The sequence below is a fragment of the Rhinolophus sinicus genome, chromosome 17 (assembly GCF_057876585.1).
Source record: "Rhinolophus sinicus isolate RSI-liver-muscle chromosome 17, RSI-T2T, whole genome shotgun sequence".
NCBI classification, from domain to species: Eukaryota; Metazoa; Chordata; class Mammalia; order Chiroptera; family Rhinolophidae; genus Rhinolophus; species Rhinolophus sinicus.
The window spans coordinates 109,773,815-109,800,867 of record NC_142517.1 but is presented as its reverse complement, the minus strand read 5'-3'; the positions used below and the strand labels follow the sequence as shown (position 1 = coordinate 109,800,867).

The 27,053-nt window shown below is 50.8% G+C and overlaps 1 protein-coding gene across 20 annotated transcripts in view; it reads right to left on the bottom strand.

The window, feature by feature from the left end:
- IQSEC1 (IQ motif and Sec7 domain ArfGEF 1) overlaps window positions 1-27,053 on the bottom strand; it is a 486,955-nt gene that overhangs the window by 14,182 nt on the left and 445,720 nt on the right. For 19 of the 20 annotated variants that reach the window (XM_074334125.2, XM_074334147.2, XM_074334204.2 and 16 more), the window contains 7 exons: window positions 21,414-21,575; window positions 18,738-18,860; window positions 17,180-17,346; window positions 5,223-5,362; window positions 4,739-4,768; window positions 2,633-2,758; window positions 1,353-1,452 (listed from right to left, as the gene is read on the bottom strand). In XM_074334125.2, the coding sequence (XP_074190226.1) occupies window positions 1,353-1,452; window positions 2,633-2,758; window positions 4,739-4,768; window positions 5,223-5,362; window positions 17,180-17,346; window positions 18,738-18,860; window positions 21,414-21,575 (848 nt within the window). The remainder of the gene's footprint in view (window positions 1-1,352; window positions 1,453-2,632; window positions 2,759-4,738; window positions 4,769-5,222; window positions 5,363-17,179; window positions 17,347-18,737; window positions 18,861-21,413; window positions 21,576-27,053) is intronic. The other variant, XM_074334136.2, reaches the window with a different exon arrangement.

The following is a 27,053-nucleotide window of genomic DNA, read 5'->3' as shown; positions in this document are numbered from 1 at the left end:
ACTGAGCCAGACTGACCCAGGAGTTGGCAATGTGAGACCCCTGGCGTGAAGGCATGGCCAGGTCAGCTCTCATCAGCATCTGTGCCCAGTACTGAGGGCCAAGCCCTGGGAATCTAAAATGAATCCAGAAAGGCCTCTGTCTGGAGATTTAGTCTGGTCAGGCTCCTGCTGGGAGCCTCACTGCCACAACCACCCCTTGCAAGAGGGGGCCTGCTGGTTTGGACAGTGAGAGGTGGCACCAACCTCCCTGGTGTTGCCTGGTAGAAACCAAGGCAAGGCAGGCCTTCTGGCCTGGGGTGGGGCAGCAGGGCAGGAGAGGGCATCCTGGGCTCCTTGTGGGTACGTGAGAAAGGAGAGATCACGGCACGTGCTGGTCCTGTTTAGCACAGAGAAGGTGTACTGAGCCTTAAATCTAGGCCCTCAACTACTGTGCTTTTGGATGGCCCAGCAACGAGTCCCTGGCACTTGTTCAACTTGCAGACTGAAGGCGGATCAGACAGCACCGTGGCCACCGGTACGACAGGACAAGAATGTCCCTGCTTCTGGGGACATGACAATGCTACATCATGGCAGCCTCCCTTGGGGACACTCAAGAATGTGCAGGGCAGCAGAACTGTCACCCCATCCCCTCTCAGAAAGATGGGTGCAGCCTGCAGCTCAGGGACCTCAAACAGGAAGAGAGGAAAAGAGAAGGACGTGGGACATGAGAAGGAACAAGGTCAAAAAATGAAGTCAGTGGGGGGTGTCCTGGGTAGGAGCTGGCTCCAAAATGCCCAGGTCCCCGTGACCCACTCACACCCAAAGGCCTTCCAGCTGCACCTAAGAACAAATCCTGACAGCAGCACTTCCTGAGTGCCATGTGTCTAACCCTGTGAGGCAGGTACCGGCATCACCTCATTGGATAGACAAAGGGAACACAGCTCAGACAGGTTGGCAGCCAGGCCACAGTCGCTCACCGCAAGGGCTGCGATTTGAACCCTGGCTGCCAGCTCTGGAGCTCAGCCCTGGACCTATATAGTCCCTCTGGGATTACATTCTGTTATTTGGCATATTTGCATATCATCTATGCCACTTTATGCTTTCCTATCAATATTTCATTTAAGTAAAGTCACTCTGCCTTAAATTAAAAACTCTTATCACCTGCGAGCAGTAACAGTAAAAGTCAAGGCAGTGAGCTCTGTGCATAATGCTATTCAATTCTCCCTCCCCGGGCTCTGTCCCCCGTGGCACAGACGGCAGCAGAGAGAATGGGAAGAAGAGTGCCTCCTGACTCGGAGCTTAGAGCTGCGCGAGGTCACGGCCACGCGTGGACAGCGCCCCAGCAGCCACGCACGCCAGCCCCGGGCACTTACACTGGCTCTCAAAGAGCAGGAGCTGCATGCCGCACAGGGAGAAGGACTGCCGGAAGCTGTACGTCACCGAGTTCTTCTTCTTCTGGAAGATCTTGGTGACCTGGGGGCGCCAGAGACACAGGCTGAGCACATGTCTGCACTGCCCTGGAGCAGCTCAGGGTGCTCAGGGCTGCAAACAGACCAGGCGGTGACCTTGTTCTCCTGTGTGAGAATGACTCTGCAGGTCAGAGGTCAGGAGGCCCCTGCAGCAGGGCAGAGCTGGCATGGGGGGGGGGGCACAACCATTCACACCCTGACGTGGACACTGTTTTCTGTTCCTGTGAGACCCTGGTGCCATCCTGGCTGGCTACAAAGCTCCTCAACCCAGCAGAGAGATGGCAGGCACGTTACCTGGTGTGGCACCAAAGGCCAGGGTCTTATGTCCAGGAAGCCATCTGACCACTGTGACCCTCTGAGAGGTTAATTTTAACAGAGGAAACTGAGATTCGGAGATTTGAAGTGACTTGCTCAAGGTCAGAGATGTTTAATAAAGTACTTGAACCCACACATCTGGATTCCAACCTCAGGAAGCAGAGAAGCGCAGTTAGTCCTCAAACAGGAGGGGACTGGGGACAAGGGCCTCTAGCAAGGAGTCCGCGGCATGCGGGGGGACAGAGCTCCAAGGACAGGCTGTCCTTGCTCCCTGCAGGGGCATCTTCATCCCCGCTAGCTGCATCCACGCTGCCTTATTTTGGGCAACAGCTCCTCAGCCTCCCTTTGGGGAACCCCCTCCCTGCCACCCTCAGTCCATGAGTCCTGGGACTGACTCAGGCTTAGCCACTGGGCTAGCACCAACCTGACTGGCCCTGTGACTAGCTCAGGTTTGGGCATAGGCAGCAACAAGACCTTGGCTTGGATTCTTTGGAAGAGAATCGCTCTGGTGACCGAGGGGACAGAACTGAGCTGGGAGCTGCCGAGGCTAACTGTCCCTTTTGGCCTGTCTGAGCCCACACAGAGGAGCCTATGCAGCTGAGAGGTAGAGATCATACAAAGGGATCCTGCTGACATGTCTGCGCCTCCAGGAATAGCCAGGGTTGAGGCTCCAAATCCCCCTCTGGACTTTTACAAGAGCCAAAGTAGCCCTGTTTTCATCAACAGCAGTGTGAGTTGGATCCTGCCCTCTGGCAACCCAAAGCCCTGGGCTAACTCCACCCCCTTACCTCTCCCCACACCCGTGTGTGCATTTCCCTGTGGGCACATAGTCAGCTCTCAGCTACAACATCCCACAGGGAACCACATACCACCAGCAGGTCATTGAACAGGAAGATTTCTCGCTGGTGCAATCCAAGTTTCTGGGGCTTGTTTGGGTCTGGAACCTCAAAGAGCCGGCAATAGCAGACCAGCCGCCGGTGAGGCAGAGAGAGTACCTGTGCAGAGAGGAGAAACTGCCTTTAGCTGCCTGCCCCCACTCTGGGGCCTGGGCTGCACAGGGGTCCAGCCTGCGTGCTAGGAAACCAGCCCTGGGCCTCGTGTTCAGAAACATCTTATCTTGCAGACCGCGCAGACTGCAATGTGCTTCTTCGGCTTGTGGCCGTTTTCCCACTCTGCCCTCAGGAGCTCTCTTGCAGGACCGCGGTAAGTGCCCCCTTCTGATAAGACCTCCATTCGATTCTTTCAGGCAGGTACCAGACTTCTTAAAGTATCATGCTCACATGTGGAACTCCACCCAAAGAGGGCTGCATGCTTTCTGAGTTCCCACAAAGTCCCCACTAGTCCCCGCGAACGTTTTCCCGCAGGTGGTCTACTTGAGAAGAAGAAACTGAATCAGAGAGGCTGAGTAACTTGCCTCAGCCACGTGGCCAGGGCACTGCAGAGCACCAGAGTTTCCCCATTCTCCTGGCACCTCCGAAGGGATTTCAATGTTTCTGAAGCTTGAAAGACCCTGTCCAAACTCCTGAGCCAGCTGTCACCTCCCTCCTGCGCACCTGCCTCTGAACAGGCCTGCCACGGTTTCAAAGGGCGCCCATCTGCTGTAGCCCAAGCTGCTCTCAAGGTCTGATGTGACAAACCATCCCGGAGGCCCAGTCGTGGTTCTGGGAGTGCCCAATCTCATGCAGCAGGCAGAAAAGTTAGTGGGGGACAGCATACACCAGGAGACGACCCCCAGCAGGTAAGCATGGTCACAGCCAGGGAGCATTAAGTCTGCAAGGGGTGCCCTGAAGGAGGGGTACTCGAGGTCAGTGTATCAGGATGGCAGTGGAGGAAAATGTGTGGCCAGCCTGGCACGCTCAGAGAACAATACTGTTTGGAGCAAAAGTACAAAGGAATAATAGTGGGACGTGGAGCTGGAGAAGTAGGTGAGGGCAGGTCACGGAAGCATCCAGTGGTCTTGGTCTCTGTGGGGGCAGAGCCTCAGAAAGCAGTTTCCAGGCTCTCGGCCTCACATAGACAGGTGCTGGCTCAGGTAGTAAACGGCCATCAACTGTGATTGCATGGCCATCAGCTGTGGCTAGTTGGCCGTCAGCTGTAACCAGTGAGCCATTGGCCGCTAATATAACTGCTGTGGCTACGCTAGTAGAAAGAGAAGAGGAGAAAAATGGGGGCTAGCAAGAAGATGGTAGCTGAGCCTGTAAGCGGAGCAATGAGGGTTGAGAATTGTATGGCTCCTGTTTCCTGTTTCTCCAACCCAGCCACCAGCGAGAATATAGTGGTATGACTCCCCCATCTATGGCTCCGTGGGTGTTCCTTTTGGGCCTCACCATGTCCTGCGTTCTTATGTGGGGAGCAGGAGCAGAGACCCCGCAGGCCTCCCCGCACGACAAATGGCGCAGCGAGCAGGGTCTCCCGCACGACAGTCTCTCTCTAGGGAAAACTGGCAAGAGGAGGGCGGTCGAGGGGTTTGTGGAGCTGAATCAGCTGACCAGTGAGGGATAGACAGACACACAAGGGACATGTTGGGTAACTGCCAGGCTAGCCATGTACGCATGTGCTCCAGGGGTGTGCAGATAAAACTTTCTCAGGGCTGTGGCAATGGAGAGGGTCCTGGTGTATGAACAAGTTGTTGGGGGCAGAGCGTGGACTGGGGGAGGAGAAGGCCCTCCCCCAAAGCAAACTGAGATCATCTGTTTCAGGTGCAGGGTCTCGGGGTCTGGGGACAAGCTTAATCAGGCCCAGATGAGAGGGAAGGAGACTATCTGCTCTCAGCCTGACCACAAAGCCCTCCCCGGTAGCCGTGCTCTCAGGGCCTGCAGAGATTCAAGGCTGGGAGAATTATGAAAATCGAATTTCTTATTGCTCCATAAATTAACTCAAGCAGCCAAAACTGTGGCTGTGCAAGCCAGATGTGGCTGTGCTGGGCACCCCCGGGGGAGATGGCAGCCAGAATGTGAAAGCAGAGGGATACTCACACAGCCAAGCCCAGGATGCAGGGATCCAATCTACAGGGGAAACAGTAAAAAAGAAAAAGACATCACTGCTCCAGAAGATGCTCTTGGGCCCCAAGGGAACTAACAGCAACACGCAAAGCAGCAGTGCCCTTAGCTCCACACAGCCACCCAGGGTAGGCAGGGAGACCGTCACGCTGCCAAGCTCTGAGGGTACTCTGAGGGCATCCCAGGTTACCAAGAAACACTGGACAGCTCTGCCTGTCGGTTTATCAAGAGCCTCAGGTTCTCTTCAACTTTAACCCAGAGCAAATGTTTATTATTCCCAAATATTAGAGGCCACTTGAAGAAACCCAAACCCTGAAAGTATTCACCAGTCCAGCCTAGAAGGGGCATCAGGGCCACTGGCAGAAGCTGAGGCCAGCAGGGAGCCTGGGGTCACACTGAGAGGGAGGGACGTGGGTGGCAAGCACCCCCCGGGCTCCCCTAGGACACAGGCCCCACGTACCGGCTTCTTCCCCACAATGAGCTTCTCCACCTTCTGCACCTGCGACACATGGTCCTCACTGGTCTTCAGCTCTCGCTTGCGGATCCGCTCATAGATCCCGATCAGCGTCTCCCGGGGAATGTCCTCCCCATCATCCACACCTGGGAGGAGACAGCAGCCAGGCATCAGGCTGAGCTGAGACCTGCACGGCTCACTCAGGCCTGGGCCCCAAGTTCAGCCTGATGTACCAGATTCTAAACCAAATCAGAACAGCCATCCCTGTCACCAGTCCCCGCAGAACCACAGATCTCTCTGCCCCTCAGAACCCTCAGAACCCTTCCCCCAGGGACAAGGCCAGCACAGCCACCTGGACTGGCTGGGGGGCTGCTCAGAGGGCTTTACAAATATTACAGTGCTGATCCTGACTGCAGTCCCAGGGGGTGGGCATAATTGTCCCCATTCCCCAGATGGGAAAGCTGAGGCCCAGGGAAGGGGTTAGGGTTGGAACTGGGGGAAGCCATGTAGATAGGCTTTGTGAGTTCAGCTTCCAACAGGCCTGGGCCCAGATCCTCAGTTCGGCCCTTGTTACCCTTGCGACTCAGTCTTTCCGAGCTGGGCATCAGAAACAGGTCAGTAAGAGCATGAGAGACTTCACAGGGCCCTGTGAGGATGTGTGGGCAGCTCGTGGCATGCTCCAGAGTGAGAGTTCAGTGTGTCTAGCAGTTTTGCCAGCTGTTGTCCCACATCCCGTGGGTGGAGGCCAGGGCCACGACTTGAACCCAGGTTGCTCTGACAAGTGCATACCCTTCCTGATACCCTACCCTGAAAACTGCTATGAGAAAAGAACCATGGCCCTACTCACAAGAGAAACACAAACCCACTTCCACCCTCAGACCACAGACATTTGACAACATGGCCTGTCGGTGAGGCCATGGGGTGGGAGCTGCCCACAAACCACTGGTGGGATGGTGAAATGGACTGACCCCCTGCTGGGCGATTTATCCCATGGGACATGATGCACAAACAAGGTTGTTTACTGCAGCAGTACTTCCAAATAGAAGAAAATCAGAAATCATCCATTTACCCATCAACAGGGGACTAATCAATCAGTGGCTGCACATTGGTACACAGAATACTATGCACCTGCTAGGAACAGTGTAGAAGGCCAGAGAGCCAACAGGGACACACTCCATTGGATTTTTTAAAAAAGATTTTTATTTGTCAATTACAGCTGACATACACTATTATGTTAGTTTCTATTAGTTTTAGGTGTACAGCATAGTGGTTAGACATTTATATAACTTATGAGGTGATTCCCTCAATTAGTCTAGTGCCTGCCTGGCACCATAAATACTTATGATAATATTACTGACTATATTCCCTATGCTATACTTCACATCCCTGTGACTATTTTTATGACTGGCAATTTGTACTTTTTTTTTTTAATTTGGGCAAGGGGAACAGGACTTGATTGGGGAACAGTGGGTACTTCCAGGATTTTTTTCCAAGTCAAATTGTTGTCCTTTCAATCTTAGTTGTGGAGGGCGCAGCTCAGCTCTAGGTCCAGTTGCCATTGTTAGTTGCAGGGGGCGCAGCCCACCATCCGTTGCGGAGTCGAACCGGCAACCTTGTGGTTGAGACCCACTGGCCCATGTGGGAATTGAACCAGCAGCATTCGGTGTTCAGAGCATGGAGCTCCAACCACCTGAGCCATGGGGCCGGCCTGCAATTTGTACTTCTGAATCCCTTCACCTTTTTCACCAACTCAAACACCCCTCCGATCTGGTAACCATCAGTTTGTTCTCTGTATCTATGAGTTTGTTTCTGTTTTATTTTGTTTTTCAGATTCCACATGTACATGAGATCATATATTTGTTTTGCTCTGTCCGACTTATTTTACTCAGCATAATACCCTCTAAGTCCATCCACATTGTAGCATGATTTCACTCGTTTTTATGGCTGAGTAACATTCCACAGTATAAATGCACCACCTCTTTATCCAGTCGTCTGTTGATGGGCACTGAGGTTGCTTCCATAACTTGGCCATTGTAAATAATGCTGCTTTGAACATAGGGCTGCATATACCTTTTTGCTTTTCCCATGCCTTTGCTTTCTGTCTGTGTTTGTCTTCTGATCTGAAGCAAGTCCCTTGTAGGCAGCATATGCAAGGGTCTTGTTTTCTTATCCATTCAGCTACCCTATGTCTTTTGATTGGAGCATTTAGTCCATTTACATTGAAAGTGATTATTGATAGGTAAGTAGTTATTGCCATTTTATTATTCATATTTTTTATCTTTTTTTTTCTTCTTTTTCTTAAAGAAGTCCCTTTAACATTTCTAGTAATACTAGCATGGTGGTGATGAACTCCTTTAAATTTTTCTTGTCTGGGATCTCTTGGATTTATTCAATGAAAAAAAGAAAAGTACAAAACAGAAGAGGGTAAAACCAACCATGCACATTTGTACTTGCTTGAGCAAAGGAATTTTAGGAGGGATGTCAGGAACTAAAACCTGATGGCCTCTAGGGAGAGATGGTAAGGCCTGGCAGATGGCGGGGGTAGGGGGTCTCTGCCATGGACCATTTATACCTTCTGGGGTTTTGAAACAGACTTTATTTTTAAAATAGTTTTAAGTTCACAGAGAAACTGAGAATACAGTACAGAGATTTCCCATATGCCCTCTGCTTTCCCGCTAGCCTCTTCCACTATCAACCTCTCTCACCATACTGGTGCATTTGTTACAACTTACACTGACATGTCATAGTCACCGAGTTCAGTTTGTCTCAGACTCACTCTTAGTGTTGTACTTTCTATGACAAATGAATAATGACACGCATTTGTCACTGTAGTATCATAAAGGGTGTCTTCACTGCCCCAAAACTCCTCTGTGCTCCACCTGCTCCTCCCCCCACCCCCGACCCCTGGCAACCACTCATCTTTTCACTGTCTCCATAGTTTTGCCTTTTCCAGAAAGTCATATAGTTGGAATTATACTGTATGTAGTCGTTTCATATCTGCTTCTTTTACTTAGTAATATGCATGTAAGGTTCCTCCATGTCTTTTCATGGCTTGGTAGCTCATTTCTTGTTAGAGCTGAATGATATCCCATTGTCTGGGTGGACCAGTTTATTTATCCGTCAGCTACTGGAGGACATCCTGTAGGTGAACTGGTTGCTTCCCAGTTTTGGCAACGATGAATAAAGCTGCTGTAAACATGTGTGTGCAGGTTTTTGTGTGGACGTAAGTTTTCAGCTCATTTGGGTAAATACCAAGGAGTGTGATTACTGGGTAGTATTACTTTCTGGCTTTTGAACTATATAAAGATAATACCCATTCAAAAAATAAATTAAAAACTTTTAAAACAAATAGCAATAACAGTAAAATGCTGCTTGCTCATCTGGCTTCTGCACTGGGAGCTATTCCTCCTCCATCTCTCCTGCTGCTGGACCCACTGGGGAGACTGGAGGGAGTGATTCCAGAGAAAATGTGTGTCCTGTGTATGTGTGTGTGTGTGTGTATGTGTGTCTGGGGGAATGTCTAAAAAGAACAAGCCAGACGCGTGCTCAGACAGAGTGCCAGCCTGGCTTTCAGGAACCAGGGTGCTGCCTTCTGTGACACTCATTTGCTGTGTGACCTTGGGCAAGTCCCTTCCTTCTCTGAGCCTTGGCTACCCCTTTTGAAGCACAAGGAAGATGGGGCAGAACACCCCCAAGTCTCTGGCTTGAAAAGAGGGGGTATGGTGGGAACAGCAGCTTCCTCTCCTGGTTTTGGGGTGCTCAGCGTCTGCTCTGGGAAGTGGGCTGATAATGCCACCCTGTCCCCAGACTGCTGGGATGGCTGGGTGCAAAGATGAATACAAACCACAGAGCCATTGACATGAGGGGGCCGGTTGGCAAATATGTGACTCAGCTACCATGTCCTTCCCTAAGCTTTCTGTCCTCTGAGCTAATCATTTCTGGCTCCCTTGTCACTGCCCACAGGGCCAGCAGCCGGGCTGTCATTGTGGTGCCCACTCTGGATGGGGGGGCACTAGGGTGGTTCACATCGCGGGGAGGACACGGAGAACCCCCATAGGAGAGCTGTCCTGCCCTAAGAGCAGCAGTTTTACAGAAATAAAGAGAAAAGTAGAAAATTTAAATGGCTCAAGAAGCTCACATTTGGACTTGATTTAGACCAGCTTTTTTCCTTTTTATAAAAATATATCATTTCTGACAGTTGCTGGTCATAGGAATGGCGGCAGCGAGGTGGGCTTGTTGAGTTCTCCTCCGGAACTTACCACAAATTGAACATCTATAACCCATCAAAGGACTCTCTGCTCATCACACAGAAGAGCTAAGAGACTCGCACGAGGATTACGTGAAGGTGGGCAAACCGGGCAAGCAAGGGAAGACGGAAGGGAGCGGAGTGGAGACGCGGGGGCCCCAGGATGCAGACCAGAGAACACAAAAGCCAGGTGGTGGGCTCTTTCCCTGCGTCCCACAGCTGATCTCTCCCGCCTGGGCCCCGCCAGCACTCTCCCGCCCCACCCTTCCAGAGTCTCAAGCTGGTCCCTGAACTGAGGAGTAGTGTCAGATTATTTGAAGTAATAATGGAGCCTTAGCGCTCAGGATCTGGGACAAACCAGTTTGCAGCTGTGACCTAGGGAAGAAGAGAGCCTGGAGACAGAAGACTCCTCCCTCCCCAGCCCCCACCTTTTCTGGCCTGCCTGCATAGGGCAATTACAGCTGCTAAGACATACCCAGGGGCCAATAGCAGGTGGTAGAGGCAGCTCTGGGCTTTCAGCAGCTCAGAAAGCTCATGTCCTCCACACCCCCCAGGAAGAAGAAGTGCCCTAAGACCCAGGAGACCTGGGCACAGGGAATAAGCCCACCCCCCAGTGGCTGGCTGTGGCGCTTTCAGTGTGCCTTTGTGCAGGCGAGAGCAGAAACTGCACTGACTTTGTAGAAACTACCAACCACACCCCATAGCTCCACTCCTCTAGCTCTGCCGCCACAAGACGCAGAGAAGTCTTTGTACAGCAGACGACAACCTGGAGATAGCTTGGTGGGCTCAAGCCAAGACTGGTGCTGCGTTGTTTTTTTTTAATATCACTACCATTTTTAACATATATACATATATATATATATATATATATATATATATATATGTATATATATGTATTTCCCCCTTTCTCTCTCTCTTCTTTTTTCTTTTCCTTGCTCTACTTTCCCTTCCTCTTTCCATTTTTCTGTATTGATTTTTTTTTTTGTAGTTTTAATATTTTTGCCTGTGTTGAGTGTTGCCTATCAGTTGTTTTTACATGTGAATGTATCTGGATTTTTCTTTGTTGTTGTTATGTTTGGTGATTTGTTTTGCTCTGAAATTGCCCTACACCAGGGCCAGACCAAGAGACACAAGATTCAACACACCCAGAGGCCAACTCCAGACCACCAGAGCGTTACTGGGTTTGACCTAAGTGACACACCCAGAGGGAATTCTCTACAGGCACAAGAGCCCATAGGTGCCAAGCCTCATCTGAGGGGTCAACCCTCACACAGCAGAACATCCACTGTGGGCAGAGCCAATTCCCACAGCTAGTCAGCATGGGAGTCAATCCCACCTATTGACAAGCCAAAAGCAATTAAAGCTTAACCTTAACAGGAGAATACACACAACACAAGGGATACCTCTGGAACACATGCACAGGAGAACAGGGAGACTGTGCAATTCAAACATAAAGGACACATACTACATAAGTCCACCCTGCAAAGACTGAGAAACCTAGGGGATCTACCTAATACATTGAAGCAAACAAGAGAGTCCAGCATGGGGAAACAAAGAAACATGTCCCAAATAAAAGAATAGAAGAAACTTCCAGAATTGGAACCAAACAAAATAGAGGTAACCAACCTATCAGAGACAGAGTTCAGAACATTGATGATAAGAATGTTTAAGGAGCTTAGTGACGACATAAAGAAGGATAGAGAACTCATAATGAACAATCAGTTAGAACTAAAGAATACAATAACTGAAACAAAGAACACACTTGAAGGAATTACCAGCAGGTTAGATGAGGCAGAGGATAGAATCAGCGACTTAGAAGACAAGTTAGCAGAGATCACCCAAGAGAAACAACAAAAAGAAAAAGAATGAAAAAGAATGAATATGATTTAAGAGACCTGTGGGATAACATCAAGCGCAACAACATGCGCATCATAAGAATACCAGAAGGTGAAGAAAGGAAGCAAGGGATCGAGAAGATATTTGAAGTAACAATGTCTGAAAACTTCCCTAACCTGGTGAAGGAAACCGACATACAAGTCCAGGAAGTGCAGAGAGTTCCAACCAGGATAAACCCAAACAGGTCCACACCAAGACACATTATACTTAAAATGGCAAAGGTTAAAGACAAAGAGAGAATCCTAAAAGCAGCAAGAGAAAGACAGAGGGTTACATACAAGGGAACTCCCATAAGACTATCAAATGACTTTTCTACGGAAACGTTGAAGACCAGGAGGGAGTGGCAGGAGATACTCAAAGTGATGGAAAACAAAGGCCTACAACCTAGATTGCTTTATCCAGCAAGGCTATCATTTAAAATTTAAGGGGAGATAAAGAGCTTCCCAGAAAAGAATAAGCTAAAGGAATTCATTACCACCAAGCCAGCAATGCAGGAAATGTTAAAAGGGCTTCTGTAAACAGAAGATGAAAACAATCTGACGAATGAAGACCAGAAATACAAATAACAAAATGGCAATAACTATGTACCTATCAATAATCACTTTAAATGTAAATGGATTAAATGCTCCAATTGAAAGACATAGGGTGGCTGAGTGGATAAGAAAACAAGACCCTTGCATATGCTGTATACAAGAGCTCACCTCAGATCAAAAGACACACACAGGATGAAAGTGAATGGTTGGAGTAAGATATTTCATGCAAATAGTAATGAGGAAAAAACTGGAATAGCAATACTTATATCTGATAAAATAGACTTTAAAATGAAGAATATGTTAAAAGACAAAGATGGGCACTACATAATAACGGGATCCCTTCAACAAGAGGACATAACACTAGTAAACATCTATGCACCCAACATAGGAGCACCTAAATATATAAAACAAGGGACAAGTCCTACAGATGGAAAATCAATACGGAAACAGTGGCCTTAAAAGACACACTGGACCAGTTGGATTTAATTGATATTTTTAGAGCATTTCACCCCAAAGCTGCAGAATACATGTTCTTCTCTAGTGCACATGGATCATTTTCCAAGATATTTTCCAACATGTGGTCACATGTTAGGCCACAAAACAAGTCTCAATAAATTTAAGAAAACTGAAATCATATCTAGTGTCTTCTCTGACCACAGTGCTATGAAATTAGAAATCAATTACAAAAACAAACAAACAAACAAAAAAACCCTGAAAGACACACAGATACATGGAGGCTGAATAACATGTTACTAAATAATGAATCGGTCAACCATGAGATCAAGGAAGAAATCAAAAGATATCGCGAGACAAACAAAAATGAAAACATGACGACCCAAAATCTATGGGATGCTGCAAAAGCAGTCCTAATAGCAATGCAAGCCTCATAACAGTCCTCATAGCAATGCAAGCCTACCTAAAGAAACAAGAAAAATCACAAATCAACAGTTTATCCTTACACTTAAGGGATCTGGAAAAAGAACAGCAAAATAAGCCCAAAGGGAGTAAGGAAGGAAATAATAAAGATCAGAGTGGAAATAAATGAAACAGAGGCCAAAAAAACAATACAAAAGATCAATGAAACCAAGAGATGGTTTTTCGAGAATATAAACAAAATCAACAATCCTTTAGCCAGACTCATTAAAAAAAGAGAGAGGGGACCCAAATTAATAAAATCAGAAATGAAAGAGGAGAAGTGACAACAGACACAACAGAAATACAAAAAATTTAAAGAAATGACTATGAGCAATTATACACCAACAAATTAGACAATGTGGAAGAAATAGATAATGTTCTAGAAGCATACAACCTTCCAAGGCTAACTCAAGAAGAAACAGCAAACCTTAATAGACTGATTAGTACCAGGGAAATTGATTAGTACCAGTAATCAACAAGCTACCAACAAACAAAAGCCCTGGACCAGATGTTTTACAGGTGAATTTTACAAAACATTCAAAAAAGAATTATCATCTAATCTCCTCAAACTAGTCCAAAACATCCAGAAGGAGGGAAGGCTCCTAAACATTTTTTATGAGGCCACTATCACCCTGATCCCCAAATCAGACAGAGACATAATGAAAAAAATAAAACTACAGGCCAATATTAGGAAATAAACATAGATGCAAAAATCCTCAACAAAATATTAGCAAATGGAATTCAGCAATACATTAAAAAGATCATACACCATGATAAAGTGGGATTTATTCCTGGCATGCAAGGTTGGTTCAACATCCGCAAATCAATTAATGTCATACACCATTTACTTTTCACAAAATGAAGAATAAAAATGATATGATCATATCAATAGGTGCAGAAAAGCATTTGACAAAATCCAGCAGCCATTTATGATGAAAACTCAAGACAGTGGGAATAGAGGGACCATATCTCAACATAATAAAGCCCATATATGATAAACGCACAGCTAACATCATACTCAACTGGGAAAAGCTAAAACCAGTCCCCTTAAGACCAGGAACAAGGCAAGATTGCCCACTTTCTCCACTTCTATTCAACATAGTTCTGGAAGGTCTAGCCACAGCAATCAGATAAGAAAAAGAAATAAAAGGCATTCATATTGGTAAGGAGGAAGTAAAATTGTCACTATATGTAGATAATGTGATACTATATATAGAGAACCCCAAAGACTCCACCAAGAAACTATTAGAGCTGATAGGTGAATTTAGTAAAGTAGCAAGATACAAAATTAATATTCAGAAATCAGTTGCATTTGTATATACCAATAATAAAACATCAGAAGGAGAAATTAAGAAAATAGTCCCATTTACAATTACTTCAAAGACTATAAAATACTCAGGAATAAATTTAACCAAAGAAGTAAAAGACCTGTACTCAGAAAATTATAAGACACTGAAGAGAGAAATTAAAGAAAATACAAATAGATGGAAACACATACCATGTTCATGGATAGGAAGAATTAATATAGTTAAAATGTCCATACTGCCTAAGGTAATATACATATTCAACGCAATTCCTATCAAACTACCAAGGACATTTTTCACAGAAATAGAACATACAATCCTAGAATTTATATGGGACCATAAAAGACCCCAGATAGCCTTGGCAATCTTGAGAAATAAGAACAAAGTGGAAGGTATCAGGACACCTGACATCAAATATACTACAAGGCTACAGTAATCAAAACAGCATGGTACTGGCATAAAAACAGACACATAGATCAATGGAACAGAATTGAGAGCCTAGAAATAAATCCATGCCTATATGGTCATTTAATCTATGACAAAGGAGGCAAGAATTTACATTGGCGTAGACAGTTTATTCAATAAATGGTGCTGGGAGACCTGAACAGACACATGCAAAAAAATGAAGCTGGACCACCTCCTTACGCCATAAACAAAAATAAATTCAAAATGGATTAAAGACTTAAATGTAAGATCTGAAACCATAAAACTCCTAGAAGAAAACCTACGGAAGAAAGTTTGCAGACGTTACCCTTATTAATATTTTTACTGATATATCCCCTGGAGCAAGGGAAGTAAGAGAAAAAATAAAGATATGGGATTACATCAAACTAAAAAGTGTTTTCACAGCAAAGGAAACCATCAATAAAACAAAAAGGGAGCCTACTGAATGGGAGATGATATTTGTCAATGATATATCTGATAAGGGGTTAATATCACAAATTTATAAAAAACTCATTCAACTCAACACCAAAAAAACAAACCCAATTAAAAAATGGGCAGAGGACATGAAGAGACATTGCTCTAAAGAAGACATACAGATGGCAAACAGACATATGAAAAAATGCTCAACATCACTAATCATTAGAGAAATGCAAATAAAAGCCACAATGAGATATCATTTCACCCCAGTCAAGATGGCTATCATCAATAAATAACAAACAACAAGTGCTGGCGCGGATGTGGAGAAAAGGGAACGCTTGTGCACTGTTGGTGGGATTGCAGATTGGTGCAGCCACTATGGAAAACAGTATGGAGATATCTCAAAAACCTGGAAATGGAACTACCTTATGACTCAGCAATTCCACTCCTAGGTATCTATCCAACGAAATCCAAAACACTAATTCAAAAGAATTTTTGCACCCCTATGTTCATTGCAGCACTATTGACAATAGCCAAGACATGGAAACAACCGAAATGCCCATCGGGAGACGACTGGATCAAGAAACTGTGGTACATTTATACAATGGAGTATTACGCAGACATAAAGAAGAATGAAATCTTAGCATTTGCAATGATATGTATGGACCTAGAGAATATTATGCTAAGTGAAATAAGTCAGACAGAGAAAGACAAATACCAGAAGATCTCACTTATATGTGGAATCTAAAGAATAGGATAAATGAACAGGCTAATCAGACACAGTATCAAAGACATAGAGAAAAAACTGAGGGTTGCTAGTTGGGAGGGAGGTGGGGATGAGGGAGAGGGTGAGGGGATTAGAAAGCACAATCGGTAACCACAAGATTGCCATGGGGATACGAAAGTCAGTTTGGGGAATATAATGTAAAGATTTTGTAGGGTATCCGATGGACACTTGTCTCATTAGGGAGACCACCTCAGGGATGGTGTAGATGCCTGATCACTGCACGGTACACCTGAAGCTGAAGCTGAATAACAATGAATGTCAACTACAATTTTATATATATATATATATATATATATATATATATATATATATATTCCCCCCCCCCCCCCCCCCCAGAAATGGAGCACAGCATATGGAATAGAGACAGTGGAAATGCAATGGCTGTGGGCGATGTCAGAGGGGTAGTAGATTGGGGGAGACGGGTTATCACTGTGTGAGGGGTGTAAATGTCTAACTGTTTTACATTGTGTTGTATACCTAAAACTAATAATAATAAAAATATACATATACTTCATTTCTAAAGGGACCTTGGCCCTCGGCAGCTGGAATTTCTCAAGGAGAGGGACATGGTTCCTACCCGTCTTCCTTCCAGGTCCATGAGGGGCATGTCGTCTGCTAACATGGAGCCACCTAGAAGATGGCCGTTCCCTTTTCAATTCCTTGCCACCTAACACCAGGAGAAGGCCTCCCTTTTTGCTGCCTACCTCATCAGCAGCTGTCTGACCTTGGCCCACCTGACAAGGAGAAGAGGGCAGCCTTGGGGCCCAGCCAGGAACAGCTTTGGCTGGAGCCAACAGTGGTACTTTCTTTTCATTGTATTCATTTTTATGGTGACTTCCTATGTGTAACAAATGCTACTGGTTTCCCATTTATGGTGATGATAGAAGGTTCCTGTTTCAAATGTATTTAAATAGAAAAACAAAAGCAAGGCTCCCAGCACCCCAGTTCCACTCTGTGCTCCCGGACATCTCTGAAGCAGGCCCTGGTCAGCCTGTGTGTGGCCGAGCCTCCAGCACTGCGACGAGTGGCTTCCTCAGGCCTCTGCCCCCTCATGAATAAGACCCCTCCACTGTGACCTGTCCAAGCCCTGCGTATCCTTCCCTAACAAGCTGGAAGCACCACTTCCTCAGGAACGAGCCCCGCACCCCGAGCCCCCGCGTGCGTGGCCCAGGCAGGGCCGCCATGTGCACCCCTAAGACAGCATTTGCTCTTTACTGCAGTTTGTGCTGCATGTGCACACCCGTGGGGGGCCCTCTGCACGAGACCCCATGTGTGCACTGCAGCCTCGCTGCCTTGCTGTCCCCTGCATCCGCCCAGCATGAGGGAGTGTCGCACCCATCTGTTAGCCCACACTTGTTGGGGCCCATGTCAGAGGGTGTCCAGGAGGCTGTGCTTCCGAGCCCGGGGCCCCGACAGCTCACCTCGGAGGTTCTTGACAAAGTCCTCCAGCTTCATTTTGCGCTCGGGCTTGACGTTGGGGCTGTACATGTCCGTGTTGAGCAGGATGACAGCGAAGGCCAGGATGAAGATGGTGTCCGGGTTCCGGAACTGCCGCACGACCCCAGGGTTGCAGATGCAGTACCGCTGGCTGGGGGCGGGGACAGGGAGGAGGGTCAGGGCCAGCTGGGCAGGGCAGGGGTGGTCTGCCCCTCGCTCGTGAGTTGCTGCCACAGCTCCGCCTGGCTGCTCACTGCTGCTGCATCTGGTGAACAGGGTGACGCGTCCCTAACTACCACTCACCCCTCTCCCTGGAGGTGTTCCCACCCACCTGTGCTCCAGCTGGCACTGGCTCTCAGCGGGAGGACTGCACGCCCTGCCTCCCTACGAGCTGGTGCAGCCACGTGACTGCGTTCTGGCCAATGGGATATGGACACCATGAAGGCTATACCTTAAAAGGCAGGTGTGGCTCTGCACTGTGTTCCCCTGTCTGGAACAGGGACTTGACAGTGGATGCGGACGTGAGATGACAGGAGCCCGGCCTCTGCACCAGCTCCGAGGAGATGCACTGGACCCCATTTCAGCTGTGGCTGCTGGGGCACCTTTGCTGTGGCACCTGAACAAATAGCCTCACTAACACACTCTGCCTCACTGGTCATCTTCTTCCTGTGTTCACTGCCTGCCCCCTGCCCCAACCTCCAAGAGGCCCCTGCACTGGGAACCTTACGGAGCGGTGGGAGACTGGCAGAGACAGACAAGAGGAACCCGGTGGGGCCACCATTGGCACTCAGACAACATGGCCTTCAATTCCGTCTTACCTGTTAGTGCTACCCGCTCCCAGAAGCCCTGCAGGAAGGAAGTGGCCGAACAGCCCCCTCCTGGCACCCTGGGGCTGTCCTCCCATGTCCTCATTCCCCTTGGCCCCACCACGGGCACTGAGCCCAGAGGGCTGGGTCAGCAGCTGATTTGTGTCTGCCACGCGCAGCATGGAGCAGAGCGGCCCCTACACAGCCAGTGTGCCCAAGTCCTGGGATGCAGCCGCAGCGAGAGCTGCGCTACACTAAGTGTGCCCACACATCCTAAGTAGCTGTAGCCGCCACTCTGTCTAGGGCAGGTGCTCTTGTTATCCCTCCTCTGCAGGCAAGGAAGTGAGGCACAGAGAAGTTAAGCAACACGCATAAGGTCACACAGATGGTAAGTGGCGAGTGTGTGTTAGAACCAGTCCATCTGGCTCTGCAGCTTGTGCTCTGGACTACTGAGAGTGAGCGGCTGCCCCTGTGAAAGGGCAGATGAATGGTAACACAGATGGACTCATGAATGGATGAGGCCATGAGGATCTGGAGGAAGAGAGACTTCAAAACCTTGGTTCTAGCACGAACCAGCATAGCGCCTGGCACCCAGGAGGGACTCTGTCTCACCTCCAGGCAAGCTCAGGGCCACCTGACCCTGAGTAGGTAAGGGATTGAGGGCATGCGGCCCTTGAGCCAGGAACCTTCTGTCCCTGACGCCCGCCCCCCGCCCCTGCCCTGCCCTGGCCCCAACCTGAAGGCCTCAATGAGCCGCTCCACCTTCTGAGCTTCCCCCTGGACCCGGATGTGCGCCTGGAACTTCCTCAGGGCTTCGTCCAGCTCCATGGCAGAGAAGTCCATCTCATCGACCACGCAGCTGAAACGAGACCAAGGAGCGTCAGCGTCCTCCACCCGCACAGCCTCTGCGGGCCTTCTCGTTAGGTGAGGTGAACACATGCTTGCAGAGGGTGGGGCACAAAAGGGGTCCGTGCAGGAGGGCCAGTGAGCCGCCCGAGGGCCACGGGGACGGCCTTATGCTTGGCTTCCTCCAATCGTCCAACACTCCAGATTACGGCCAAAGATCCCCATGCTTCTGAGGGGAGTCCATGAACCCCTGAAACTGTAGGAAAATGTTGGTGCTTATGCCAATGTGTGCGATTTTCTACAGACACACAGAGCCAGAGAATACGGCTGTTCTCGATCAAGACCCATGGTGCAGAAACAAAAGTTTCCAAGCATGTCTGTTGCACCAGGCATGTAGCGGTTCTTCTAGTGTCCTGCGAAGGAGCCGAAGAGCATGCTCATGAGGGCACTAACTTGCCAAGCTGTGATTTCACACTGTGTCTGTCCTCTCACGTCAAGGGTATGGGGAGAGGTAGCTGGGTTTGGCCAGGTATTTTTGAGAGGCACTTCAGAGGGGCCTTTCCATACTCGTCTGCCAATCAGAGGATTGGAGGGTGGAGCTTGGGAGGCCTCTGGTAACAGGCATTGGTTGGTTCCACTCTTGTCACAGCCCTGCCCCCTAGCACAACCTGCTCTGTCCTCTTATCAGGACCCCTGAACAGAGAAGGTGGGGTCTGCACCAGGGACCCATGCAGCAGGCTCTGGTGTCTAGTTTATCTGTTTATAACAAAGCCGTGGCCACCCCTTAGGACTACAGAGGCCTGGCCATGGGGGACGTAATCCCACTCCAAGGCCCACCCTCTACTGGGAGCAACAGACTTGGGAGAAGCTATGGTGCGCCATCCTTCCCATTCAGGGCCTCTTAGGGCTACAGCCTTTGTGGGGAAAGGTAGGAGGGCAGCGTCCACATGGGACGATCGGCTGACCAGTTTCCAAGTAGGTTGCTGGTGCAGGGGGCAGGGGCGGGGGCAGTCTCCTGCTTCCTGAGGCTGCTATTTTCTGATCCAAGGAGGACAATGAACGGATTTCCTGTGGACCAGAAGCCAGTATGGAGGCAGGTGTAGAGGGCAGTTTAGAAATGGCTGGGGGGTAAGGGGTGGGGGGAGGGGGAGGCTGGACCGAGATTGTCTTGGGCCCGATTCACTAAAGAGATAATCTACTTTCCCCTGAACCATTTCCTCACACCAGTTTAAAAGGGGAAGAGGAACACTAACCACCCTAACAACGCAACAGGCCAAAACAAAAACGCTGAGCAGGAGGAATGCAGCCCAGAGGGCAAGGCTGGCTAAGGAGGGGAGCCAGCAGCATGCCAGTGGCATAGCAGCCACCACCAAAGGCCCTGGCTCACTGCACCTCCTGTGTGTGTCTGCACGTGTCCACGTGTGTGCTATATATATGACTGAATACATACGTGCACATGTGAGTCCATGTGTGGGGGTACCCAGGCCAGGTGCTCCCCATGACCTGTGGTACAAGGAGCTCACAGAGCCCACCCACCTCCCCCCAGGGAAGCATCAGAGGCAGCAGGCGAACATGTGGCCAGGCCCTTCCTCCCTGCAGACGGCCTGATCCCGGGGGGCATGCCCTTCGCTTGTCCTTTTCCCTGACGAGCCTGGCTGGACAGATGAATGGCTCGGCTCTCATTCTGATGGCTAGCTCTTTACCCTGCTTTGATTTCTGCTCCTGGACTATGGCCCAGGGTCAGCCCTATCAGCTTGTAGCTGCGTGGGTCAGAAAAGTCCTCACTAACAGGCCTGGGGATCAGCAGAGGGTGGACAGGACACCTGTGCTAAGCCATCCCTATCCCACTGGCTTTGGCTCCTCATCTGTGAAAGGGGTCATCGATCCCTGACACCCACCCGCGTGGGTAAGATGAGGATACAGGGCCTGACACAGAAACTGCTCTGTAAACACAAGGTTCGAAACACAGGTGCGTTTCTACTCAGGGCAGTCTGAAGGAGGAACAGAGAGATTTAGGGTACGTGTTGGACAGGACTTCTCAAAACTGCCAGCAGATCCCAGGGAGCTGGGGACCCATTTTTCTGCAGGGTTCCAAGTAGCTGAGTGTTATGGTCCCCAGCTCTCTGGGCTGGGGATGTAGGGTCAGGAGGTGGGGGTTGGACTCTCAGCACCCCACCCCGATCTCCCATCCAGGAAACGTGAGAGAGAGAGAGTCAGGGGCAGAGCTGTGGGTACGGGGCTAGGGTCTGGACCAGCTACCCTTATTCCCTTGCAGGGCATATATCAAGGCCCTGACCTCCAAATCCCCTGCCCCCCCCACCCAGTGCTGGGTGGCTCGGCCTGACTGGGGGGGGGGGTGCCAAGGGTGCATATGGGGGGCACCTAAGGGTTGATGTGTGCATGCATGGTGGCAAGTTATGATGTGTAAGATGGTGTGGGGGTACCAGGAGCTAGAAAGAGGTAAGGGGAAGATTTGGTGTATGTCCTGCAGCAGGGGGAGCCAGACAGGTCACGGAGTCTGTCACAGGGATGTGACCACAGCACCCCACCCCCACGCAGAACTCACTCCAGCACATCGCGGTTGAACTGCTTCTGCCGGTTGCCCAGAAACTCGCCGATCATCTGCCGGCTGAGGCCTTTGCGCTGCAGCAGGAAGTGCGCCACCCCGACTGGCGTGTCAGGCACGAAGCCACGCTCGATGAGGTACTGGACGCCCTTCTCAGGCTTCCTGGGGGCGGGACAGGAGACAGGCTCAGCCCTGGCAGCCCTGGTCCCTCAGGCTTTCTTTCTACCTCCATAGGCTCTCAGTGTGCCCCAGCCAGCCCTGACCCACCCCAGACTCCAGGCACCCTGTCCTGTCCCGCCCCGAGCCTTCAACACGGGGAACCCAGAACTGCCCAGACCCTGTACCGAGAATGGCAAGACTGGGCCAGCCACAGGAGCGTGGCCGTGGGTGCTGGAGCACAGCCCCACATGCCAGTTGCTTTTTTTCTAGTTTTCCTTACTTCCATCCTCTAAGGGCCCTGCTGTGCAGCTCTCTGCTCTCCTCCAAGTGGAAGCTGCCACCCCGTGCTGCACTTCAGGCAGACTGGCACCCCCTGCCCAGTCATGCTGGCCTGCCCTCCGCCCGCCTGCCCACCCAGCCACGGAGGACAGTCTCTAACACCTGCTGAGCACTTACTCTGAGCATCACTGTCTAAGCGCCTTACACATGCACTTACTTCTCACACTCCTAGTGATTGGCACACTCGCTTCCTGTGCCGGTTACGAGCCCAGCAGCCCTGTGACTTTGCCGTGTTGTAGCGATGTGACACTGAGTTAACACAGGCAGCGCCTGGGATGCTGCTCACGCCGGCACCATGACAGGTGCTTAGGGTTGGCCCCAGGTCATACCACAGGAAATGGCAGCGCAGCATGTGCCTGGCCCTCAAGGAGGGCTTTGGGGACAGGCTGAGGACACACAGCGCACCAGAGCCGCGGGCAGGGAGGCCCCTTCCTCCCCTGGGGCCTCTGTCCTCCTGCCAGCGCTGTGGTGTGACATGAGCTCGGCTGCCCTCACAGGGAGATGCTGTGGTCCAAAGAGACAGGGTGGGATGAGGGGGGTCCCTCAGAGGGCAGGTGTCCTCTGACAGCCCTGAGCCCGAGTTGCTGTGGAGCCCTTGGGGTGACCTGGCACTCACCAGAGTGGAGTCACCGAATCACCCACCAACCCAGCAGGCAGAGGTCAGCGTTCTGCTGTCCTTTGGGGGCTTGGGGGGCGGGGGGCTAGTGTCAACCCGCCCATCAACCCAGAAGGTCCCAGCTGACAGTGTCCTGCAGTTATTGGGTTTCCACATGCAAGCAAAGCGAACCTCCTGCAGCAAGGTGACCCTGTTATTTTTATCTGGAATGACCACACACCTAACCTCGCCCTCAGGAGCTCGGCTGGGAATAGCTGCAGGACAGCAGGCTCCTGGCACTGATGTAGTGACAAACTGGCCCTGTTCCCCCACCCCTGCCAGGCCCCCCTGCATACCCCGTTCTCCCCCATGATTCTGGGGTCGCTAACCAAGAACTGCCCAAACTCCAGGCCTCTCCAGCCACTCAGCCACTGATGCTGTGGCCAGTGGAGGTCACACTTCCTCACCAACCATCTCCATGCCCCCACAGGGCCCTAGCCCATACCTGCCTCTCCTCCCTCACTTCTAGGTGAGGGGTCACACCTGGACCTGTATTCTGGTGTGGCTGAGCCTCCCCTACTCAGGTGTCCTGCGGTACCCATCTACCCCTGGCCTGCCTGGCCCCTTGAGGCCCTGATAGGGTGCCCAGCTCCAGGCACAGCCAGCCCCAGGGGGTGGCTGCTCTACTTTCTCTGCCGCCACCACTTCCTCCAGTGTTTCATGCAATGTCATGCAACATCACGGACTCCAGGAGATGGGTTCTTCCATCCTAGAGAAGCTCCAAGCACAATGGAAGAGTGGAACACACTGCAGGAAGGACAGGCTATGCAAGGGGCCCTGGAATGTAGATTCTTCCTGGATTAAGTACCACGTGTATCCTCTGTGCCAGACACCACTCAGGACAGCCACAGGGAGGAGGGCCAGCCATAAATGCCCCGCAAAGTGGCAGGCTGCAGTCCAGTCTGAAGGGCAAAGGGACTGAGTGATGGCTGGAGGACGTGGGGAAGGGCTCCTGCTGGTGAAGCAGAAGCCATCTCTGAGCAGGTGACACACACAGTGACCAAAGTGGTTAACCAGCTTTCCAGGTGGAAGCTACAGCGAATGCAAAGGCCTTGGGGTGGGGAGTGATTCCACAAATGGAGGACCAGCAGGCTGCTCTAGGGTGGCCTCAGGCCATTGGAGAATCTGGTCTTCCTCAGTGGGGTAAGAAGTCCCGGCATGCTCTGAGTAGGGCATTGGCAGGACCCGATGTCCATGTCTGAGGGGCTCCCTCTGGCTGCTCTTTAGGGAGCAAGGCCAGACCCAAGCTGGGAGCCTGCTGGGTGACTCCCACAAGTATCCAGGCTGTGGGGCACAAGGTGGGGAGATGCAGCTGGTTACAATATAATTTGAGGGTAGAGATGATAATATTTGCTGGTGGATCCGTGTAGGAACCCGATGGCTTTCAGCCTGAACCAAATGTGGGAGGGACTGATATCACCTGGTTACTTTCACAGCAGGATACAGGAGAGGAATCTGAACTGACTGGGCCTTGCCCAGTGACGAGGAACTCGCCGAGCACTGGAGAGGAAAGGCGTGGTGGCAGGAGTACAGGTGAGGACCTAGGTGTGTGTGTGTGGTGGTGGGGCTCCAGAGTCGGGATGGCTATGCTGGCAAAGGAGCCTCTGAATGACCTGACAGCACGCAGCCAGGACGCAGCACATCTGCCGTGAGTCACTTGCCTGTAGGGCCCTTGCTGGCCCCCAGCCACTCTTGGCAGTGCAGTAAGGCCCTCCCACCTCCAGTGTGCTCCTGGGGGCCCTGCCAGGGGGTGGTCCTAGGTCTATCTACCTGGTTCTTCACAGAGCTTCCACAGTGACTGAAGGACACACGCCCGTATGTCCTGTTAAGCATCACACATGGTGACCTGCTGGGTGAAGGGATGCCGAGGGGTGAGCTGTTAATGCTGCCCCCCCACTGCCCCAACCCCCACCTGCCTCCCCTCGTGGAAGTCAGGGACCATGGGACGTGCTTTGGCCAATGCACTGTGAGCAGAAGAGGTGAGTGGCACTTTCTGTGCGAGCAGCACCGTCCCCTACGGTGCCTTCCCTTGCCACTGAGAACCCAGCAAGCCACACCCAAAGGAGGTTTCTGCCCATCTTGGCCCCAAGAGACTTGATGACCAGAGCCCTGGCCAACCTACAAAGGATGCTGCCTCACTAGTGCTGTGTTAGCATGACAGAGCACGGATGCAGGGAGGGTTAGTCCCAGCTAGGGAAATTGGGTCATAGGGCGTCATGTTCCACCCCACGGCACAGACACAGTAGTGGGATTCTGGCCCCTCCCCAACTTTTTCTTTCTCTTCCTATGACGGTACCACAGGCCTCTGAAAATTCCTGACTGGGACACTGGGCTCTGAGTGAAGATGGCTCATCTGACTCTGGACCCCAGGTGTCTAGCAAGGGCCTGGTCCACACAGAGCATGGCCAACAAAGGAGAAACAAAATGTGCCCTGTGTGCAGGCTTAGGGGCAGACATGACTCGGAGAATGGCTGCCTTACCCTGTCACCAGAACTCTGTTTTAAAACCTTCCAGGGTCTCCCAACCCCTGCAGGACAGAGTTCTGGGTGCCTTGTCCCTGATTCACTTCTGCATTCACTCCACAAACAGCACTGAGCCCCTATTCTGGGCCAGATACTGTGCACACCTGTGTCCAAATAAAGTCCCTATTCTTGAAAACATGCATCCTACTTGGAGCATCAGGGAGGGAGAAAAACTCCCAGGATACAGAGGTGCTCACAGCATAGGAGTCAAGGCCATGGCTTTGGGCCCAAACACCCACTCCACTTACTCGCTGGGTGACCTAGACTTACCTGTGCCTCAGCTTCCTCACACCTGTAATGGGGACAGCAACAGTGTAACAGCAGTTACTGTGAAAATGACGTGAGGTAATGCCTCTGAGCCCTCAGAAAACATTGGCTATATGGCTGTAAGTAAAGGGTCAGCAATAGGCAAACCTAAACCAAGTGACCTGGAGAAGGCGTGGACTGTAGCCGGAAGGGGCAGGGAGGGACGATCAGGAGGGGGCATCGACCTGGGAGCCAGGAAAGGGGACCAGCTAGAAGGCAAGGCCAACGTAGAAGTCTTGTCTGCCAGGTAACAAAATGAGTTCCAGTAACTTGGCTCCAGGATGTCCGGCACGAGAAACAGTGCCAGCATTTTTAACTGACTCCTTTGCTCCAAGAAGCCCCTAAAATTTCACTCTACCCTCCCCACCCCATCACTGCTGCTGAAAACCCATTCTGCCCAACTCTGTGGAGCCCGCTTTCCCCAATTTCTCTGTGGATTCCCCCAGTTGCTTTTTTTCTAGTTTTCCTTACTTCCATCCTCTAAGGGCCCAGCAGCAACAGGTACCGAGTATGAGTTTCTCCATCTACACCTGAGCCCTGCTGCTTCCCTGCAAGGCTATGGCAGGACAGACCTGGTGGGAGACTCTGCAGCCCTGCCCCCCATCTGCCAACAGCCTGGGCTGGCTTCTCCAGTCAGCGCTGGCTCAGACTCAGCTGTGACAGACCCCACGGTGGCTTCCCTCACGGCACCTCCCATCCCTGGGCTGCGAGCGGTCAGTGCTGAGACCAAGCTTGTGGGGCTCTCATGAGGGCAGCTACAAGGCCGTGCCTGTACTTCAGGATCACGACCTAAGGTAACCGAATGTTGAGTGCTTTGCAGGCTCTTTTCCTGGCAGGAGGCTGGAGGGTCAAAGAAGTTTCTCCTGTCCTTTTTAGTTGCTCGTGCAGCTGACAAGCAGCAGCAGTGGGAACTGCCCAGCACCTTCCTGCAGGGCATCTGCTCGGCCCCGGCTTTCCACCCCCACCTCAAGCTCCACACCCGGCCTCAGTGGGCTGACCTCAGCCCAGCCTGGCCAGGAAGAGCCCTGCATCTTGCTGACCGCAGCTGAGTGGTTCAGAGAGCCAGCAGTGCCAGCAAGGGAGGAGGCTCTATCTCCCTGCGGGACTGCCTGGAGGTTGGCCCAGGAGCCAGAACTGCTGATGGTCTTCCTGCCCTGGTCAGGAGATTGGCAGGGACGGGCCGGCTCTGGGAAAGACAGCGAAGAGATGCCCAATAGCTTTTCAGATGCTGGAGCCACTAACGGTCCCCCCTGTTTAACAGTTTGATTGGGTTCCTATCACTTGCAATGGAGAAGGCCCTGTCAACACAGGACCAACACAAGGGTCTCTATACGATATATAAGGATCTCTATACCATATATAAGTGTGGGGACAGAATTCCTGAGAGCAGTTTCCAGGCTCTCGGCCTCACGTGGAAAGGTACTGGCTCGGGTAGTAGAATTGACCGTCAGCTGTAGCCAATTAGCCACTGATATAACTGCCGTGGCTGCATTGGTTGATCAGGTGGTTGGTTGGTTGGCAGGCAGAGAAGCGGACAGCAGGTTGCAGGTCGTGTGGCTCCAGCCTCCAGTGAGTCTATAGTGATATGACTCTCCAACCTACGGTTCCGTGGGTGTTCCTTTTTGGCCTAGCCATATCCTGCGTTCTTATGTGGGGAGC